A 23216-nucleotide genomic window follows, 5' to 3' on the forward strand; every position below is an offset into this window, starting at 1 on the left:
AAATACACAAATACACTTTCAAATTATGCAAGCCATCAGAAACCTCTTGGTTATGAACTATTTTTCTAGTACAGCAAATTTAGACAGTGTTCATAATGGAACGCTATACATTAAAGGAAAATTCTGTCCGGCTACAACAAATCGAGGGCACGAGAGATTCAATAGTGGCAGTCTACAGAGCCTTGGCTCTTGGAGTTGGAGCTGCAATGAGTAGCAAAATTTCCATGGATTGCATATAATAAAGCCTTACATCTCCTATGAAGCCATGATGCCCGAAGTGCAACTGTGACATGCTCTCAACCGATCCTGTTCCATCTGGTGTAGTTCCGCCCAGCCGGGTGCCAGTCGGGTGGCGAGGCTTCGCACTCAGGAAGATCACAGAGTCACTGTTGAACAAGTGGAGTAAATACATGAAACTGAATATGCTCATTTGGCAAATACACAAAAATAAATAAATAATAATAAAAGGGTGAACATGCTTTCTAATAGTACATTCGACTGGTCCTTTTCAAGCACTATGGTGGCGTGTGTAACATTTGAGTGCTCGAAGAGCACTCGGAACAAATTTGGCTTGTTCTTTTTTTTAGAGCAGCGCGCTACAGCTCAGAGCACTGGGAGGCGCTCTCCCATTCGACCTATGAACGTGAAATAGAAATGGCTGAGTTTGGTCGCGTGGCTTTTGCAACTTCCATTATTGTCATGGCCACTGCCGTGACGACATGCATGGCGGTGCCTCGATGCCTGCGCGCCTTGTTTGTTTAAAACAGAAGACACTTCGACGTGGTTACTCTTGCGGCTTCCGATTGCTCAGGTGAGCAGCTGAAGATTTGGCTCAGTCACGCTTTCTCTGGCTCCGAGGGCTCAACATCGTTGAAATCTGAGTCAGAGCGCCAAAGGGACCAGCTAATGTACCATAAGATCATGAACTGAAGTATGACAAGAACATTCCAAAACATAAATGCCAAACTTCCTAAATATAACATTGAAGAAGGCATTCAGATTAGTATGCTGTACAGCCTTTGTCAAAAGTATACAGGCTACTCTGCACTTTTTTCATTTATGTTGTCCGGCTGTGTGGTACGGGTCCTGTGGTCTCCTAACCCATAGACCTCTGGATGGTGAGTATGACAGTTTTTACCATTATGAAAGCATTTGAACTTGTTGCATACCACAGCCTTAAACAGCGTTCCGGTTATAGGCAACATAGCTCATATACTTTTGACAAAGACTGTAAATCTTCAAGATTCATGCTCAGCTCTAACAGCACATAACACATCATCCACCTTGGCTGTATATACATCATCCACTTTGGCTGTGTATTGTTGTGGTAGCAGATTGGGCACATCAGCTACACTAGGACATTAACCACATTATTCTGTAATGGGAATACAAAAGAATACAATGGGAGTCCCTTTTCACCGAACAGATTGAGAAAAAAGGTGTGTTTTATACACAAATGTGACTTATGCACCAACTTTTCTTCCGAAACAGCTTAGAGGAGGGCTGCAGCGTACATACCAGAAAATGTGGTAAATCAAAATAGAACACATGTTACCAGCAAAAACACAGCAGAAGAATGACTAAAGTGAAATGCTTCTCTTGTGTTTGCCACTGACATGGCATGGTACTTAGCACAAAATATTCACACTTGAATGAGTTTGAGAGCCAAGTATGCACATTACAAGATAACATGCTTTAATTGTAGCAACATGATATTGTAAATGTGCAAGCAAGCCTGTGAAGTGAACTGGACAATACGACAAGTATACTGCTGGATTACTTTCAAAACATTCCCAGAGCTATAATGTAATGGTGCATCAATTTGACTAACCAGTTTGGCTTTACGCATCCTATGTGTGCACAAAGCCATGTGGAAATATTTATACATTCCACTGCAAATAGAATAAAGCTAAGCTTTTCATGCTGTAACAAGCCTCTGCACAAGTTTTCTCTTGAACTTTCACTTAAATATTCAGATGGACGTTATTTATTAAAGGGGCCCTGAACGACCCCTCAGGCTTGGTGAAAAAACAGTCCGCGAATAGCATATGCTGTTGCAAACATCTCAGCCAAATTTTGCAGTTGTGCACGGCGCGTGGATCTCGCAAGCAGAGCACGAAGTCACCTTTCTATCAAATGCTTTTTTTTTTTAACAGAGGCCTGCTCCTCACTCTTTTCAAGATGCTTTCTTTCATAATATAGCAGATTCCTGTACGCGGCTGCTATTGGCCAATAGCTGACATCAATCAAGAAGGGTGTTTGGATCAGTGTGCTTCTTCCTACAGGTAACTGTGTATATTTATTGACGCAGTCTGAAGTAAGCAACAATCTGCTTTCGAATGTCGGTAATAATTAAGTACGTCCCAAAGAAGCCGACTATTGTCTGTTCATGCTCGGCCACGGCCACCCACGTAGGAATTAAGCTTTGGCCACCCCGCTTATTGGTGTTGTAGCCGTCAGGTATTGCTAATTTTGACTAGTTTTGAACACTTAACTAGCCTCAAATCACAGAACACTTAACCCTTTGAGGGTCGAATTATTTCGCCAAATGCGACCCCTCAAGGTTCATTTTTTTTTATTGCTGATTTAAATTCTTCGAAAGAACGTATTTCGAAAAAAAATGGTCGTAATTTTTTTAGAATGACAGTAAAGTGACGAAAAAATTGTTTGTGTTGTAAAGTACACAATGTTTATTCATGCATAAGAAGATAAGCGAACTGAAAAATGGTTGTGTGCACGTCCGGAAACCGAAACAAGTGAGAAGTGAGAAACAAGTGAGAAGCGAAGAGTCTTATCGCCAACAAGGCGCGATAGAGCTTTTGTGGTCTCCAAAAAAGGAAATGCAAAAACGGCAGCATCGTTTGTGTATATACGCGCCTGCCCGGGAACAGGTGTAATCGCGCCGTGGTGAGCGATAAACGATCGAGCAACAAGCGGTCACCCTTAAGAGATTTGAAACCAGATAGCCATCAGTTTAGCGCATGCAACAAGCGGGAGCCGCTGCAGGAGAAAACCATAACTTGCTGCCGCTGCCGCGCGCGCGCCCAAGTGTGCGAGCAATAGCTGACGCGCAGTTGCTATAAAAAAAAAAAAAAAAAAACGGAGAGGCATTGGCGCAAGTAAAAAAATCCACATGTTCCCGTCGAGTAGTAGCACATGCCAAGCGAAAGAAATGATCGAAAGAGGTGCGCACTTGCCACCGCCGCGCACACTCCCGGATGCGCGAGCGATAGCCGACGCTCCGTTGCAAAAAAAAAAAAAAAAAAAAGAACGGAGAGGAATTGACGCAAGTAAAAAATTCCGTGTGTTCGCGTCGAGTGGCAGCACATGCCAAGCGAAAGAAATGATCGAAAGAGGCGCGCTTTTTAAATGTACAAGCGATGACGTACATGTATGTCAATGACCATTTTTGGTTTGATTGCCAATGACTCCACTTCTGCTGAATGCATTGAAAAACTTATTGCAGCAAAGAATTTCTTAAATAGTCTAACTTCAAATGCATTTCTCGACTTCGATAAAAAGTGCTTCAGGGCGCCTTTTACTACTGTTCACATCATTCACCAAGGGAACTTTTCTTGTGCATGATGGGATGCTAGTAAATAGGGCACTCTTTAATTTGACATCTTTAGATGACATGAAATGTCTGCCTGAGCAAACTACTTCTAATGAAATTGAATGCAGAATACACCAAACCTCCAGATATTCGCTATAGGTAGCAAGTCAACTGAAACTTCGTGTCAGTGAGTTCAAACAGTATAGCGTGCATTTTTTTTACCTTTTGATACCTCCAGCTCTGCAGGAAGTTGACACTTAGTGATGTGATAATAATAAAAGAAGTTTACAGCTCAATCAGATGGGCAAATTTAGTGACAACTTTAGGGCAAATTTAGGGAAGGTTTAGTGACACTTGCTGTGGAGTGCACTCGTCAGCGAGTGCAGTCATCGAACTCCCTTTACTGCGTCAAAGTGCGTAGCCACTGTAGCAGTGCTTCAAAATTAAAGACACTAATACTCTGTGCAGACTTGGCACTGATCCTGAAACCAGTTTCTTTTGGTTTCAAAGGTTATGAGCATCCCCGTGACATCAGTGGAGTTAAAACATGCTTGAAACATTCCTTTGCAGCACGCGCCAAATCATCCAACACAGAGTCCGCCATTCTGATTGCCTTGATTTTGGATATGTTCTTTCGCTTGTGTTGGCTTAAAACGAATAGACATGTTAACAAATATAGTAGATATCTGTTAATTCCCCTCCGGTTATTTAGATCCCGACCGCAGGTCCTTGCTGGCGCCTATGCATTCCTATGGGTCCAAACTTTTGTTATTTCGATCCTAAAATTGGCCTTCACCGGATAATTTAAACTTGACCAGTCAGAACGCATGTGCCTGACCCCTATAGGGATTCCGATAGCGACCCCTTCAGTGGCAGAGTCTGTCCCGGAGGAGCTTGGGGACAGTGAATGCATTAAACACACATCACCTCTCATCGAAAACACTTATTTTCTGCCCGCCCTACGAATATTTTCAAGTAATAACCATAGCTCACAATGTATGATTATGATATTTACCCAAGTCTAAAGCCCGCCTTTCTTTTTTTAAGGAACATTGGGCCAAAATTGCCCACGCGGTGCAATTGGGAACGAAACCAAAACCGCCTCCAGAATGATTGTATGCTTTACCACATAACACAGATGTATTGCGACGGAGCTGACTTTAAAACTGTGTAGCGAAGCTGACTTTAGAGAACTGGCCGCCTTTGTGCAACAATTTTTCTTGCTAAGAAATCAGGCAAATGTTTGACTTCTACTGTGTTTAGGAGCTTTGATGTCATTCCTACGTTAGTGTTCTACTTTGGACATCTAGAAACCGGTCACGCGTTCTATTCAGGGGCATGTTAGATTAGGGCAAATACTGCCAAATGTGTTCTGGCATTTTTTCTACATCTTGTTTAATTCGACCCGCCGGCTAATTGATCAATTTCGCTGGTCGCGTGAGGGTCGAATTAACGGAAGTTGACTGTACTTCTATACTTTATTGCAAAGGTTCTTGTTAATAATCATTTATCTTTTCTCATAATGAAAGATGAATATTTATAGAAGTCAATAATATTAATAGAATCCCACCGGGTGTTATCTTTTCTGACCATACAGAGTTTTGGCAGATAGCGTAATCCTCATGATAACTTCGGCCATTGAGCTGGATTACTTAATGAGGTAGACATTGCTGACACAAGAAATCGAAATGTAGAATTCACTAATTCACAAAAAAATCACTAATCAACTTTTTTATCTAATTGCTTAATGGCACATATTGCAATTTACAAATTGAAGCCGGTGAGTTTGAGAGGCGCATCCACTTGGAACGAATTTTCAGGATGACACCAGTTACGAGATATTCATTCCAAAAGTGTGCAACAAAATACGAGGGCGTTCCAGCTACTTTCATGCTTCAATGCATAAAATGGCGGTTTGCTATAAAACTAAGTGGAACACTAGTGCATTTTTACTGCAAGTTTCACGGTGCATATCTCGGAACCTATGCAATCCTTAGAATTCATTCCAAGTGGATATGCCTCACAAACTCACCCACTACAATTCGTAAATTGCAATATGTGCTGTAAAGTAATTCATAAAAAAGTTATTTAGTGAAATTTGGTTATTTACTGGGGAGGGCAGTCGGGCAAAGCAAAAGAACTACTGGACGACGAGCGCTACTTCCAACTGAGGTTAGCCATCATTGTCCCCATCGGACAACGAATTGAAATTCTTAGAAAGCCCCGGCGCCGCATAAGGCGATAGCACTGTTCTTTAGCATTTTGTGACCTGTGCCATTCCTTTGATAAGCAGGCCTATTGTTTATTTATATTTTGTATTTTCTAGACTACTCATTTCCGTGTTTTGTCACAATAAACCTCAGTTGGAAGTAGTGCTCGTCCTTGTTTGTCTTGTCATCCAGTACTCTTGCTTTGTGCTACCCCTCTCCCGAGTAATGATGACATGCCAACTAAGCCCAAAACTGCTTTCCTTTTTTGTTATTTAGTCAATTATGCATTTCAATTTCTCGTGTGAGTATAATGCCTGCCGCTTCAAGTAATCCAGCTCAAGGACTACAGTTACGCTATCTGCCACAGGCGATTTGGAAAAATTCTGTATGGTCTAAAAGAACACCCTGTATAAGCCCTGAGAACACCCTGGCTTCATAGTCATTGTCATCAATCCCGAAGGACGCTTCGTTTTGCCCTCTAGCATCATGCGACCAAAGTGACACTTAGCAAGGCGCAGTGCACTCGCTCGAAGTGCAACTAAATTTGCCCATATGACAAGGGTATCAGAAAAATACAATGCAGTTTACTACCATACGAGCATCCATTATTCACTGATTTACAAGCAGTATTCACCTCTGCACCATACTTGCGGGTGGTGGTCTTGATACACTGCTGCTGCGACTCAGGTTCTCCACAACTGAAACAAGGGAAAAAGGAGCAATGATTTAACGTAGTGGCGAAGAAAGAGAAACTCAATTATTACATATCAGTTCATGTGAAACAGCAGTAAGATTTCACTAGAAAGGCACGTGTTCACAAAAGACATGACTAACACGGGAAATTAGGAGCATCCATTTCTTGCATTATATCTTAGGTTCCAGAAAAAATTAATATTTAGTTGACTCCCAATACTCAAACTTTAGGGGTGTGCGAATAATGATTTTTGAGACCGAATTGAATAATGCCAGAAGCGAATTGAATCGAACTGAATACCAAATAGTTTTCAAATAATTTCAAATAATGAACAGCCGTTATCACAATTAATATAAAACGGCATTCACATCCTAGTATTCTTAAAGTTAGCAAGTTTCTGTCATTGCATAGTACGTTATGAAACATTGTTTATTAAAAGCACAAATAGAGCATTATGAGCAAACAAAGTACGGCTGCCTAAGCGACGTAGCGTGCTGTACTACGCAGGTTCTCATGTTTCATGTCTATACTATGTCCGTGGGGGTAAAAGTTTACTGTACTTTTGCTCCAATTTTATGTTTAACTAGGTGTAGCTGACGTTTTGAAATATTCGAAAAGTATTACAAAAGTATTCGCATTTACAAATAATGACTATTCGATTCATTATTCGAAACTTTCGAATATTCACACACCCCTATCAAACTTAGATATAATTCAAAATTCTGGTTAACTCAAGCAAATCTTAAAATTTAGGTCAGGCTGGCATGTTTTTCCAATGCATATTGAAGCTGCCTAATTCAAGCAAACATTTTGATTATGTTTATTAATTCAAAATTTCTGGATTCCCAGGTAGTTATATGTCATCAGAAACTGCAGACAGTTATAACGTATCACTACTTGTTGCTGGGCTAGTTGGTTCATACTTATGATGATGTTAAGATGCGAACCAAAGCGAAAAAATGACAAGAACAGGAAAAGGCGTTGTGTCACTCTTTTCTGTCATTGTCATTTTTCACTTTGGTTCACTTCTTAACATATCATTATAAGACAGCTATAAGGCAGGCATAGCCCACATATAATAATGATGACGAAATCCAAGCCATTTGCCCCACGTGATCGTAGTTCGCTGGACCTACCCGGAAAAAAAACATGAAAAAAAAAGAGAAAAAAAAAAAACTTGTATAAAGCAAAAACTACCACCAAGCCTCTAAGTACGATGAGCACAAATTTATTCCATACACCCTCAAATGCACCAGCAATATAGAGGGGAGTGGGTTACAAATAATTGAATTACAATGGCAAAAATATGGCAAGTTATACAATACAAATATAAGTGAGAGTAAATGATTCACACAAAAAATCTATCAAAAGAAAAATAGAAAAAAAAATCAAATTGTCATAGAGCAACAAACAAATCAAAGCAAAAGAAGAAAAAAGCACGTAATAACAGTACAAAAGAAAGACATAGTTATGTGGTACATCAATTGCAATGTAAAAATGCGAGCAAAGATTGTCTAAGCAAGCAATAATCTGCGATAGAAGCAATATTACAGGGGGCATCAATGACCTAATCATAATCTGCAACTCTGATGTGCGTGCAAGGAGAGCTTCCTCTAGTCCCTCCTCTTTCACAGAATATCCAATAACTTTAGTATGTGCTTGATTTCATTTAAAAGGGCCCTGAAACACTTTTTCAACTAATCAAAAGAGGGCCACACTATTAAAGGACTGTTGCCTCACGAATCTCCTGCTGCAGAAATGTTTCAAATCCCTTCAAGTATAAGCGAAGTTAGGTGTAGTTATCACACCTATGAGTGGCTTTCTGTCTCCTTCCATTTCCACTAGTGCACTGGACGCTACACAGGGGAGATGGCAAGAGGGCAAGGCTTACACCAAAAGCTGAGCGTCTCACCGGCGAGAGGGATCATCGCGGCACCCTGTGGCAACTGCAGCATCTACTCTACGCAGCACGCCACTGCTATCTTGGAGGCCCACAGCTACGCACAACTGTCTTGTGTAGACCAGCAATGCAAAGATGAAATGCTTTTTCTCTCTTTCTGAGATAGCAAACATTAATATTTTTCATTTTAATTAACTCAAATGAGCAATAATTGTATAACCGATAATGTTCTCGCAATCACGACATCAGCCAATAGCTGTTGGTGGGTTTTGCTGCTTGCGATGACAACATTGCGAAAGTGAGAGCAAGCAATTTTTCACAGCTTTTGACACGAGATTGTAAGTTCCCTGCTGCATGCAGTGCAATAATATTTGAGTCACACGTTCCCCACAGCTCCCTCTTCTACAGATTGGCAATGTTTTCTTGCTATGTTCAAAAAATGTTTCAGGGCCCCTTTCAGGTTTCACAGAGGGAGCCACAAAATTGCTTTACCTGTACATTACTGTATATATAATCACATATACAGTAAACCCTCATTAACTCTGATATCTCTAAATATCGCTTAAGCCGAAATTTTTTTCCGGCCGTGGTTACCAACCCATGTTTTTTTCACCTCATATCTCTAAAAGTTTTTGCGCCAGACTCTGGATATATCAAAATCTTGACGTCAAAAATACCAGGGAAAAGACAACGGGGCAGTGTCGCTTGCCCTTGCTTTTTACCCGGCGGCAGCTTGCTAGCTGAGCCAGACGCCACGCTCCCCCACTTATCTTTCCTCCATCTTTCTATCTGCAGGCTTTCTTTTTTTGCCCTCTCATTTAGGACAGTATCAGTGACAATCAATGTGGTCACAGCTTAGTAATCGTCATCTTGGGCAAAATGACAGAAAATGATCGGCACTTTCGAGCAGGCTCGATCAGTCCATGCACTGTGTCCAAAAGAAGCCAGCATGCGAGCCCACAGTTTCAGCAAGATCGTGGTTTGATAAGGATGCTCGCTTCATGCTCCCGCGATGGTGAGGCGTAAGTGCCGCGTCACTCGTGGGCATCTGCTAACGGCGTGACAACTGCGCTCTTCTGTAGTTTCGGTTTTCGAAGTTAAACTGCTCGGAATTCATTACAATGCAGAAAGTAGCAGCGTCAGCTTTTTGGGTACCTGAAAAAGCGTACGCATGGATGACTGGCTTCAAATATTGCATGAGGATTAATCGTCTTGACTATGTGTCAATCATGCGGTCTTGGCACCATGCCAGTAACACCGTAGATGTCGATTTCTCCGATGGCGATATTTGTGACAGTGACCGAAAATATTACTAGCGGTATTTTGGAAAGGCTCCATGTGCCCTATGCTTGGCCAGAGGCTTCCAATTTTCGTGATATCGCTTGTCTCGAAATTTTATCCGGTTTTTATATCTCCTGAGTTAACGGGGGTATACTGCAATTTTGTTCTAGAGCATATTAATTCAATAGTGCATAATTCAAACCAAAATTTTGGTTTATGGGAGTGTGAATTCATGCAAGCCGATTGTAGAAGGTCAACAGCAGGACTCGTAACATGCAGATGTCACACACACTGCTATGCGAGCACATGAGCTACCAATTGAGCTATGGTGGTGGCTGTCCTTTTGTCAACATTCGTAGGTCTTAATAACCATGAATATGTACTAACCTAGCCTTTAGAGCATAAGCATTACAAAGCATCACTCCTGGTTGAGGCAGCAATGCTTTTTGTTCAAAAAAAAAAAAAAATCCCCTTCATGTTTCCAGAGCTTACTTTCACAGCTTTTAGAGCAAGCAGAAATGTGTTATAAATGTGGAACTCAACATCAAGCAAAAGAACATTCAGTTTACAGCTCTCCACAAGTGCATTGCATTTTCACACACTTACCATAGGCTTTATCGTTACTGGTTTTTCTTGAACAGCAGTGCCAGACCACCACTACAGCCAGGATGATCACAATGAGTCCCACAGCACCTGTCATCAAACAGGCCAGCACAAAAAAAAAAAAAAACTTAATGCCTACAACACACTGACTACATTACCTGGATTCAGTGAACATAAATTCCTTACCCATCTTCGCAGTTTTCACCTGTTCATGAGAGCAAAAGTAGATTTAAAAAAAGGCTGCACTGCTGTCTGTGACACAGTAAATAAAACTTTCTGGAAGCACTCTTAGCATTCATACAGAACAATCCATTTCAAAAAAATCAGCACCCAATGCACTAATATACAGGGTGTCCCAGCTATCATGCAGCACGATTTAAAAAAAGAGGAACGGCATTACGCGAAGCAAACCTAGTGCGTATTGTTTCCAATGCAGTGGAGTAGCCGCCAGTATTTTTTTCGTTACTGAGATTTAATTAGCTAATTGCAATTAATTATCTAACTCTAGAAGTACTGTTCTAATTATCAAAGTGTTAATGAGAAGATTGTAGAGCAACATGAAAAACTCCCGATACAGCTTTCTGTTGCTCAATATGTGCGTGTTTTTCCGAGCATGAAAGAAGCCTTGCGAATACACGCAAAGTGCCTCTGCGGTAATTCTGCGTGTATTCGCTGGGCTTCTTTCACGCTCGGAAAAACACATTTATGTAGCACGTATTAAGCAACAGAAACCTGTATTCGGAGTTTTTCATGCTGCTCTACAATTTTCTCATTGACACTTTGACAATTAGGACAGTACTTCTCCATTTAGATAATTCATTACAATTAGCTAATTAAAGCTCAGTAACGAAAAAATTACTGGCGGCTACTCCACTGTACTGGAAACAATACGCACTAGGCTTGCTTCGCGCAACGCCGTTCCTCTTTATTTAAATCGTGCTGCATGATAGCTGGGACACCGTGTATATAGAAGCAGTTTGCATTCGTTTTTTTTTTTTTTTTTGCATTTTCACTGGAAGTATTAAACAATTTTTCATTAACGTCATCATATCTTGTTACTAGGGGTGAATCAATATACTTCCAACACTAAGAAGGCCAGTATTCTTTGAGGTATACAATGACTTCCATGCTAATCCAGAAGTAGCTGTATGCTTCTGCCGAGTAAACTTGTCACTTACTATTATGCATACTTTTTTTAATTACGTAAGTTACTATTCCTACAGTGCATAATATACAAACCAAAAGCAACACAGAATAAATGTTACTGGTGTGGCTGCTTATCAACAAATGCCACATGCCATTAAGGGTGTCACCAGCTACCCCATTTATAAATTTTAAAAAATCCTCAACTGGATACTTCAGTAATGCAATGTGTTAGATGAGAATCACTTCTTGAAAGCCAGCGAGTACATTGCAACCACTATTATGACTTGTTAAAATTACCAAAAATAAATCTCAGCTAGCAAGCCACTAGTCATTATTTAGAGATAATATTCATGTTAATAATCTTAGCAGTTAAATGAGGCCAGAGTGAGCAGGAAGTAGTCAGTTTAGTAAACAGCCTATATACATCAGCAATATGGTGCTGTCAATAACCTACTGTGCTTGCTGCACTTAAATGAATACAGATTTGCTGTGGAGATGTCAGTAGGCCTTAGATTTTGTGTACATGTACCCCACACTACAATATGTAGTTTTCAAAGAAAAAGAAAGGAAACAATAGAAGGCTCACCCATAGCAGCTCCAATCAGGATGGGCAGGTCCCTGGAGTGGCCAGGGACAAACGAGTCTAGGAACGAGCCACTCTGCTGCTGTGTACCTTGCTGTGCCACAGATCGATTCTCCTTGTCCATGTACGCCAGCATGGTGACACTTTGCTGCAAGATGATGGGTTGCCGCTTCCCCTCTCCTTTCAACAATGGGCCATCCCATTCTGTTTGCGTAAAGAACAAGAAGTGCTCCTTTGAAGCAGTGTCAATAATAGAATACCTGGAGAATTGCTTAGCACAGTGCCAGTCTTATAAAGTACATGGTCTGAACTTATGGCTGCACAATTCAAAGGCATGGATTATTTCGTAAAAGGGTACTCAAAGGACACCCCTTTAGCAAGCAACATTCATATACCTGGAGCAACTAGAAGCATACTTTAAAGGGGCCGTGAACCACTTTCTATCGAAGTGGAGAAATACATTTAAAGAGAAAATAGGCTATTTCAGGAATACTTTGCCACAAAAAGTACTTCAATGTGTTCAGCAGAAGCGGAGTCATTGGCAATCAAACACTGCCTCCGCTACGCTCCCCCTTCCTTCTTCAATGCCTTGCACTGCGAAGGCTACGGCGAAGTCAGGCATGGCCACAATGCTCCGCCTTCGAAATGTCACCGTGGCGCGCAGTTAAAATTTGATTTTGGATGTTAACGAAGATGCCACGACTTCCGATTTTGGTGCCTACGATGCGCTAAACGTAAGCCAAACGCGGTTGTCCTCAGCGAGCCACAGTGCGCTTAGCCAGTGAACTCGTGGTGGCACCCCGCGGCGGCCGCAGTGTAGCTGACTGCAGCGACTAATAGCAGCTCCATATTGGAATGTGCTTTATTAAGCTGTGCATTGGAATGTGCTTTATTACGAAATAAAGCACACCGAAAAAAGTGAGGATCATGGCTTCTGTTGAAACAAGTTGAAACGAGAGTGTCTAAGAGAAAGGTGACTTCGCGCTCCGACTGCAAGCTCCACGCACCGCGTACAACTGCAAAATTTGGCTGAGATGTTCACAGTAGTGTATGCTACACGCGGGCCATGTTATTTCACCAAGCCTTAGAGGTGGTTCAGGGCCCCTTTAACACCTAAGCAACACATTTATCCAAAATGAGATGTCTTCTGTGCTGTCTCCAACATAATTTCATGACCTAGAGAGCACTCGCTACTTGCTCATGAAGAGGCCCCGAAATCTATATCTATGAGTAAGCGTGCCCTGTTTCTTGCAAAGCTGCATGATAGTAAAGTAAAACCTCAATTTAACAAAGTTCTTTCAATACCCTTTAACATATTTACAGGGCCTAATGTGTTGAAAACCTCAAAGCAGTGAACTCAAGATATATAAATCCATTTAACGAAGTTTGGGCGAAGAATAAGGGTAAAGAGGCAGGTTACAGGAGACCTGTGTGTTCAAAATGCCTCATTCATATTGCTCTATTTGGAAATACAGTTTTATGTGCTTCCCACCATCACACATGAGAGCAAGAACCAGAAAGGTATGAAGAGATAAAACACATTGCTTTATACAGGGTGTTTCATTTTAGCTGAACCAAATTTCAAAAAATTGCCTGTGGCAGATAGCACAATTATAATCCTTGATCTAAACTACTCGATGAGGTGGCCATTACTTCCGCGAGAAATCGAAATGCCTAATTGAATAATTAACATAATTACGCTAATTAACTTTTTAATTATTTATTTTAATGCACATCTTTCAATCTACGAATTATAGCCGCTGAGTTCGCAAGGCGATACACTTGGAACAAATTCTCAGGACTGAACCAGTTTCGAGATATTGATTTTCAAAGTGTCCGACGAAATGCATGGGCATTCCAGTTAACTTTTTGAGGAAAACACTGTTTTATGCATTGAAGCACTAAGTTAACTGGAACGCCCATGCATTTCGTCGGACACTTTGAAAATTAATATCTCGAAACTGGTTCAGTCCTGAGAATTCGTTGCAAGTGGATACGCTTTGCGAACTTGGGGCTATAATTCGTAGATTGAAAGATGTGCCGCAAAATAATTAATGAGAAAGTTAATTAGCATAATTATGTTAATTTTTCAATTAGGTGTTTTGATTTCTCATGGAAGTAATGGCAGCCTCATCGAGTAGCTTAGAACAAGGATTATAATTGTGCTATCTGTCACAGGCAATTTTCAAAAATTTGGTGCAGCTAAAATGAAACAACCATATATATATATATATATATATATATAATGAATAAGAGGGAAGGAAACCACGGGGCCCCATTTCTATTAGTCATATAAGAAGCCAGCAAATAATGACACCAAGGACAGCGTAGGATAAGTTATCTGTGCTTCTTAATTGAATTAACAAAATTGATAAATAAATGGAAATGAAAGTGGCTGAAAAAACACTCCCAACTGCTAACACTTCCAGGGTTAGTTCTAGTAGATGAACTCCAGAAAGTGGATGGGTAACCAGCGCCGCAGTAGCTCAACTGGTAAGAGCATCACACGCGTAATGCGAAGACGTGGGTTGGTATCCCACCTGCAGCTAGTTGTTTTTTCATCCACTTTGATTTCCATTTATCATTTCTTTAATTCAATTAAGAACCGCAGATAATTTCCCCTATGCTGTTCTTGGTGTCATTGCTGGCTTCTAATGATATGACTATATATATAGCTAAGGACTCCCTGGGTTAGTTCTAGTAGTAAAACATAAATAACCCCGAAAGTGGATGGGAAAACGGCGCCGCGGTAGCTCAATTGGTAAGAGCATCGCACGCGTAATGTGAAGACACGGGATCATTCCCCAGCTGTGGCAAGTTGTTTTTTCACCCATTTTCATTATGCATTTCTTTAATTCACTTAGAAAGTACAAGTAATTTCTCCTATGTTGTCCTTGGTGTCGGTGTTCGTTGGCTTCTTAAGAGAATGAGTAATAAAATCGGCTCCTCGGTCCCCCTTTTGTCTCGTTCATATATATATATATATATATAAATTTTTTTTCCCCACATGGATTGCTGCATGGCGTAACGTGGACCTAAAGTTATATATAAGCAAGGAGGCCCTTTTGGTAGAGATAAAGCAACAGAAGCTTGCACAATTTATTAAACTGTTTTTTTTTTTTTTTTTTTGCTTGTTTCAAGACAGGCAATGAATTAACAAATGTTAACAATGAACTAACAAATATACCAAGCTTCAAACATACCAAGTGGGCCTTTATGTGTCTTGCAGTTCAATTTATGCAGGCTTTAATATGTAATGTACATCAAGCTTTGAGTTAAGGTTTGAGGAATAAGGCTAGTTAACTTCTTGAGCAGACATCAAAGCTTCTTGGCTGAAGAAAGCCAACGAAAGTATGAACTATATTTTCAAAATAATATAAATGAAAAGAGAAAGCTGCAATTAATTTGTTTAGCATTAAATTTTCTGTCTGGAAAGTTCGGGGAAAGCAAATCAACCAAAACTATATCGTACATATGGGTCATGCAACATTTCGCAGAGTTGTTGAAGCCCATGTTTCAACTTGTGAGCTTCATTTTTTTACTGCTTTAACACTGTTACGTCCACCCCAATAAACACTAGAAATATTTTACACCTAGCAGGTAAGGCCTGCCATGGACGAAACTATTTACATAAACAGGAATCATTTGACATGACTCCTTGCCTTGCAGAGGGGGCACACCTACTCATCGCCTTCATATAATAAAATTCGTTCGTTCATACTATCCGGCATACATATGACCAAAGCAGTCCCTTTTCCTTCCGACTGTTTTACAACGAAAAAAAAAAACAAACACTGAAGGACTGGACAGTGAAATGAAACGGAGTGAGCGTCTCACATCGGGGAGGATTTATGAAACGCTGAAGCAATTATCGCATTTTAAATGAAAAGGTAAAGCAGGCGCGTTTATAGCAATTACAGGCACCAAACGCTCAGAGTTGATACTTATAAACGAAGTAAGCTGTGGAGGAAACAGCACGATCAAAACAAACGCTAAAACGCCCACTTACCGTCGGATAAGAATTATCGCACCTTAAAGATAACACCACGTTACATTGTTTCGTGCGCAAAAGAGAGCAACAGGCTAACGCTACGTTCATAGAGTTAAAAATAACAATTTACTAAACTAGCATCAGCATAAATAAGCAACACAATAAACTTACTTGATTGGGTTTCTGTGACCTCCTTGACAGCCATGCCGATCAGATCTACGTATCTAACGCTGTTTGCTCATTATAGGTTCGCTGCTAAAGTTTACACTTTGTAGAAGCATTATGAAAGCGATTCCCCGAACGCGATATTTATTTTACGTTAACTACGTTGATCCAAAGCCATCGTCGCCGTAAATCACGGTGCACTCATGGAATAATGACACTAAACTAATGCAGCCGATCACCAATACAACGCTGGATTGGATCGACTGCAAATGCAAGGGTATTGTGATCAAGAACAAAACATTAGGAACCTTAAAACAATGACATTTTTAAAATTTTAGAGGCTATAATAGGCATTACAAATTTTTTTGCTCATTATTTTTTCTAAGTGGGGGGGGGGGGGGGAAGAACTAGCCAGGCAGTTTCAGTTTTGGTTTTGCGTCATGTGCTAGCGTTTTCGTTAAAGCCAAAGAGATGGGGGGACGTAACATAGGGTTTCATATTACTATCTTTATTTAGAAACTCTATGGGGTGTAAGGGGGGGCAGGAAGACTTGCAAGGTATATGTGAGTTGCACGCTTGCAGTTGGGTGTCCTGAATGTGAAAGTTTTTTTTTCTACTTTTGCAACCGTCCGCGGAGGGTCACTAACTGGACTAACTGGGCTAACTGGGCAGCGCGATCGAGGCGCGATATCGACAGTGGCGCCGCCTGTGTCGGGCCTGCCGTGGCAGACGACAGCTAACGCGCTACCAGAGGAAATCCGAGGAAAACTTAAATCGCGCCCTGCGGAGAAGTTTTTGAGGCGCGATTTTGCTTCGTCAGTCAGTAACTGGTCTTAATAATGCCGTTTTGGAAGTAGCAACGCGACGATGCGAGACGGCGCAAATATCGTAGTGTGCAGCAAGCGTTTGCGCACGCCTGATGAAAAACAAAAAAAAGCTTTTTGCCCTCGCCTTGTCGGTTGCGGCAACTTAAGGTGCAGCAGCATGCCATCACAACGAAGTTCTTGTCCCTGACACGTTTGATCCGTTTGGGCGTACAGCACTTTCTTCGCAAGGCCCGAGAATGGCAGTCGGAGCGCGCTGGAAAGAAAAAAATATACAAAAGCGCAACGCGTGCTTCCACGTGACACAGATTGGCCAATGGGATGATAAGTGGTTCTTGAGTGAAAGGGAAAGGTTGGCGCTATCTTCTGCAGCCCTTGAGGGAGCACGGCTCAGCGCCAAGGCCAATGGGGGAGCGGAGGTGGCTGGGGCGACAGGAGGCGGCAAGGAGGAAACGCCGGGGTGAGCGCGGTGGCGGCAAGATCTAAGAATGGCGCTACTTTTTATATATAGGGGTTTTAGGCTAGTCGGCATTGTAGGGAAGATTTATCATTTAACAAACCTAGTGTTGCACGCTTGCAGTTGGTCTCTTGAATGTGAAAGTTTTTTTCTACTTTTGCAACCGTCCGCGGAGGGTCATAAAGTTAAATAAAACGCACCTCGTCCGCTCCGTCGTCAGCAAGAAAATAGTATATGACTACTTAATATTGCGCTTGGGTTGCGTCCTATTTTTTATCGCTACCAACTAACCCCAATCTTAGACCTGTTAAGAAAACAAGTTTTATACGAATCTCGGAATGTACAGTCGCGATCAAAAGTTTGGGGGGCCAAAGGTGCCGCGATTTAAAATTTTTGTTTAGCAGCCTGGGCGTATGCGCGCGTTTTAGGCCAAACAATGTATTAAACCAATTCCAGGCCGCAGAGCTGCGCTTGAATATATTTGAACTTATTGCTGGTGCCGTTCCCCAAACTTTTGATCGCGAATGTACGTAGTACATTTTTTTCAAGCCCAGAAGGAAAAAAAAAAAAAAAAAAAAAAAGAAAAAGAGGGGGGGGGGGGTTTACTAGGTATTTACATACCTTGTGGTTTTATAGCTCTCGGAGTTCATTCCAAGTGGATGCGCCTGACAAGCTCACCAGCTGCAATTCGTAAATTGTAATATATGTGTTGTAAAGTAATTAACTTAAGAAGTTAATTAGTCAATTTTGTTAATTAGTTGAAAATGTGTTTCGATTTCTCCTGCTACCGATGTACACCTCACCGAATAACCCAGCTCAATGATAAGAATTATGCTACCTGCCAGAGGCGGTATTTAAAAATTCCGTAAAGCTTAATTTTGAACACCGTATAAGCAGACTATGGGAGTGCCAGAGGGATCAGTTCTTTCTTTGCTAATCTTCTTTCCCAATTCATTATAGTATGGTCAGTTGTATGGCTATGCTGATGATACATTTTTGTCCTTGTCAGAGACCTCAATACTTTGAATTAGACTTAAATTTACTCGTACCATGTCTGAGCTGGAGCCTTTGCCTGATCGTAGGCTGTATTTTTTATCTCAAAGTTAGTGCTGCTACTTTCTTCCCATTTTAAAATCCAGTTATTTATCTTTTAAACCTGCAGGAGCTGATTCCTCAATCACACTATTGGAGAATTTGAGGATAATCAATGATGGTGGCCCAAATTGGCTGGTGCAGATTGAGGCTAATGTTTGGAAAATGAGATTGTTGTGCTGGCTGAGTAACAAAAATACTGGAATGCAAAAAACTTTATGTTCATGCTAGTATTCTTGATTTGGCTGTGCTCTTATTTATTTATTTTTTTTTTTTCAGATGTGCAGCTTGCAAGCTGCAACCTCTTTTCCTACTGGAAAGGCAAGCACTACATCTTTGTCTATGTCTGCAGTGTTTCTGGCTAATAGTGCACTTTACCCATGTGCTATTTTGAGTGTTGGGCCGGAAACTGGGGTTCATTTCACCCAGACTTGTACATAATAAATTACATGTAATTAATTACATTTTTGAGTACTTAATTTGTAATTGATCGATTACATTTTTTTACTCGGTAATGCTCACAGTAATTCAATTACTTTTTTTCAATCACCAATTACATGTAACCATTTGCTGTTTGGACATAAGCTGTAATAGGTGATGCAATTTTGAGCACTTGAATTTGGCAAGAACTACAGTAAAAAGTCCACTGTCGTGCCACACAGTAGTAGCCTCTCAGATGTGCATGTACAGAAAGGCAAACCAGGGTGATCAGAATTCATTTCCTCTGCTTAACGCTCTACCAGATGTTGGCCAACAATTTGAACTGACGCTGCTATCGTCAGATAGCGATGGCCACTGCAGATGCTGATGCCAGGAAGTCACCTTCGGACGTTTTTTCAGCTTTTCATTGGCCCTATCGGGAGCACCTTCTTTGAGCCCCAGCAATAATGAACTGCTGCGTTTCATAGAGGCCCCTGATGCAAGCATCACAGCATTGAATAACCAGTCTTGTGTAAAGAGTTTTCGTATGTAACAACACGGCCCTTTCCCCAGTGTGCACATCGAGCAAGTTTTCTGTGTTGCTGGTGTCTTCACAAGGAAACAAGGGAATATCGTCGCAAGATTTTGGAAAAGCAATTGCTGAAGGGCTGCAGAGGATGCAATGAAAGAGCCAGTCCAACTTGTTCTATTTAGTGCATTTGTGCAATGTAATAAATGTTGATAGGAAAGTAACATAAAAGTAATTGCTTACGTTTTAGTAATTGCTCAACTACATTTTTGAATGAATTGTAATAGTAATCAGTTACATTTTTTTTCTCTAATATGTGCAAGTCATATTTCACCTACACAATTTTTTTTGTTATTGTGACACCAAAGCTTAAGTTACTATATCAGAGCAGGTTCAGACCTCAGGGCTTGGGGCAGTGCACCCTGCAATAGAACCTGTAGGAGCGCTTGCACCCACTTCCCACCCAGTTCCGGAGCCCCTGGCTTTGCCTGGAGGCTCGAGCTCTTCCGCTTGATTCCTGGTGCGAGCTGGTCCCTGTACAGGCCCTTTAAAGTTCTATGGTTCAGCTATATCCTGCTTTCAAACTGTTTTCATCTCAAGTAGAATCTTGGTTTAGATAGCTGGTGATCCATTGTTCAGGAAACTAGCGGCAGAAAAAAGAAGTGGGCAAAGAACACATACAACAAGATGGGTGCCAATTTCCAATTGAGTTTATTCAGAACAAGTACATCTAGACAAATCTCTGCGCATGTCTTTGGCCTAACACGCGCTGTTCACAATTTCGCATTCGTGCTTGGTTATTGTTTTTGCAGCGAGCATGTTCACCGAAATCATGCAACTGGGCCGGAAACTGGGGTTCATTTCACCCAGACTTGTACATAATAAATTACATGTAATCAATTATATTTTTGAGTACTTAATAGTACTCCTACTGACCTAATGCTCTAATGACCTAATGCTTTTGAGTATACATAAAAAGTGAATTCTTCTTCTGAATAAACTCATTTAAAAGTTGGCGCCCGCCCAGTCATATGTATTCTTTGTCTGCATCTTTCTTGCACCACTGATTTCCTGAAGTGCGTTCCTGAAGTATGTTGTCATCTCTACTCCAGATTTTTTGTTCAGATTACCATTGCTACTGGTTGTCCCAGGTTGTTTTTATTCAGCCACTGCTCTTAAAACTTCCAAAGTCAGCATGCGGGATTTAGTTTCTTCGAGTTTAAATTCAACACACCGACTCAACTTTTGACGACAAATTCCCAAAGCACGCAAAGTGTCTGAATTTGTGTATTCTTGATATTATCCTTCAAGATAACCTTCTTCAATTTCCTTATCACTTCGTTGTGGCCAAGGGCACAGCTGAAAGTTTGGAGAAGGCAGTAGTTGGGGTATTTTTCTACTCAACTGGCCTATTGCTTTTCACTCTGCTTGATCATAATACCAAAATATTTTTCTTGCGGAGTTTTGGCAATTGTCTGGGCCATCAGGAAATTCAATCTTGAAGAACCTTAGGTAATACATGTACTCCGACATTTTTTTTTTCATTTTTTTTTTAGATTTTAGTTGCAAAATTACGCTTTCACAATAATTCTAGTTTCATGTGTCAAGGCTCCAACCAGAAGACTGTGAAAATAGAGTGGCAAATTTCATAGAAATTGATCATCTGCAATAGTGATAAGCATGTTTAGTAACGTTCAATTTCATTTCTCTTTCCAATTTTAGGCTGTTTTCAGTGCTTGTGCACAAAACATCTTACACTTAATGTGACTGAATCTTAGCCAAATTTTGCATGCGCATGTATAAGGATGCATAGAATGCAGATGTCTAGGTTTTATTGTAACTTGCTGCAATTTATGTCATGCACACTTTTAGAAAACCACTCATCAATGTTCTCAATACTGATAGTTAAGATTATTAATTTTCTTAATCTGTAAATAATAAAGATGAAAGAAATAACTTTTTATATTTGCATTCTGTTGTCTATAAGGAGCAATACACTCTCCTATGCCTGGTAGAGAGCCCAAACCCTGCACAAGAAACTATACAATATGCACTTCCAGGTGTAACAGTAAAATAACCAGATAAGATAATGAGAAACTAAAGACACATTCAAAAACAGGAGATTAAAATCTCTATATTCTGCTTATATTTCATCCGGCTAGCTTTATTTCCAACAAGAGTTGATCTCTGCACAACATCTCCCCTTAAGTCTGCTCTGTGTAGGCCCTTGGAAACTAAAATTATCTTAAATGAGTCCACTGGTTTTCTTGCATTGTTGTTCCTCAATGGTAGTTTTAAATGTTCTTCCTTCGTTTTGTTCCAGGCACCATTCCACAGGACCATTCCATCTCGTCTCCACAACTTCATCAACAGCTTTTATTTCAAAAGTGTACCACACCACTGTCCCCGCTTTCCACCGTTGATTTTTAGCGCTTACTATTTTCAAGAACACGGGCAAATGCCTTTCACAACAATGTGAGGCGACCTTGGCATGCTTGTGATTGACAAAGGTAAAAATTTTAACGAACTCCAGTCTGGTTTGTCAGTTACTAATACATTTTCTCCCCCCCCCCCCCCCCCAACAAATCAAAGAAAATTTATTATTTCGGCTTTCTTGCAGCCGCTGCTCTCCCCTCTGCATGAATGCTTCTCAAATTTACATCAACACAGCAAAGTGAAACTTTATCAACCTCAAAACTCCTGTAGTTCAGTGCATTTCAGTTGAGTGCCAGCCACAGGATCATTTCATCTGCTCACCATAACTTCATTAATGTGTTGGGAAGGTTGCACTGCTAAGGGTGCCAATTATGTTGTGCTTTTCTTTGTGCTACAGTATCTAATTTCTTCCTTATTGTATGACCTAATGCTTTTCCCCCTTCTTTCTGTGTTTGTGTGCACACACATACAATGACAAGGCCAATCACCTAGTCAATGTCCACCATGTGTTGAGGCCACAACAGCAGCAGCAAGGTGAAAAATAGTCATGGAAGCAACTGAAATGCTGTAAAATTTTCACAAGCAATCACTATTACACTTATCATACAAGCAACTTTCTATCATGGTGATGTAAATGTTTTCAGACAAACAAGTGATCTGCCAATTTATTGAGCAATACTTTTTATGCTCCATGACTACATGCATGCTATGAGATACTGTGTTGATTAGAAGGCTCCAGCATAATTCCAACTACCTGCACTACAAAATCTTGGTGCACAGACATTTTTGCATTCTGCTCCCCATCATAATCAGTCACTGTACGTGGGGAACAGAATCATTCATTTTCCAGTCAGCTAAGTCTGCATTTATTACCCCTTCCGTGCCACGTTATTCCAAATTCTGACCAAAAATGGCCAAATTATTTTTAAGGACGCCAGATGCCAACATGTTTTACTTCCTACACTAGAATAAACTGGCACCTGTTTGCACTGCTTCACAGATTGTGTGCTGCCATCTACCAGAAGCATAAAAAAGCCCCAAGACGAATCAGCTCGTTCATGAAATTGCTAGAAAATGAAAAGTACCTTCGACGAGCTGAACTCATCCTTGGCAGTGTTTACCACAAACGCGTGTATGAACCCAGTTCGTCCATGGCATGGAAGGGGTTTATGAATTCTGCATAGAAGGTTTCAACAGACTTTTTTTTGATGGCACACAATTTCTTTTTAATGCAAGTTAAACACATCCCTTCTAGAAGGTATTCTGTGAAGCTGAGTTATGCCTGGCCTTCAACATGAACCAGCTCTCAGCAACAAACTCACTGCACAGGCA

At 40.8% G+C, this 23216-nt stretch overlaps 1 protein-coding gene across 1 annotated transcript in view; it reads right to left on the bottom strand.

Annotated features, from left to right (window-relative positions):
- Window positions 1-16386, bottom strand: part of LOC119436859 (uncharacterized) — a 36175-nt gene extending 19789 nt beyond the window's left edge. The window contains exons 1-5 of the mRNA XM_037703880.2: window positions 16133-16386; window positions 11974-12174; window positions 10245-10331; window positions 6398-6461; window positions 251-386 (exon numbers count right to left, since the gene is read on the bottom strand). Of these exons, the coding sequence (XP_037559808.1) occupies window positions 251-386; window positions 6398-6461; window positions 10245-10331; window positions 11974-12174; window positions 16133-16166 (522 nt within the window). The 5' untranslated portion in view covers window positions 16167-16386. The remainder of the gene's footprint in view (window positions 1-250; window positions 387-6397; window positions 6462-10244; window positions 10332-11973; window positions 12175-16132) is intronic.
- Between the last annotated feature and the right edge of the window lie 6830 nt (window positions 16387-23216).

This window comes from Dermacentor silvarum, chromosome 1, assembly GCF_013339745.2.
Source record: "Dermacentor silvarum isolate Dsil-2018 chromosome 1, BIME_Dsil_1.4, whole genome shotgun sequence".
In the NCBI taxonomy this organism is placed as follows: Eukaryota; Metazoa; Arthropoda; class Arachnida; order Ixodida; family Ixodidae; genus Dermacentor; species Dermacentor silvarum.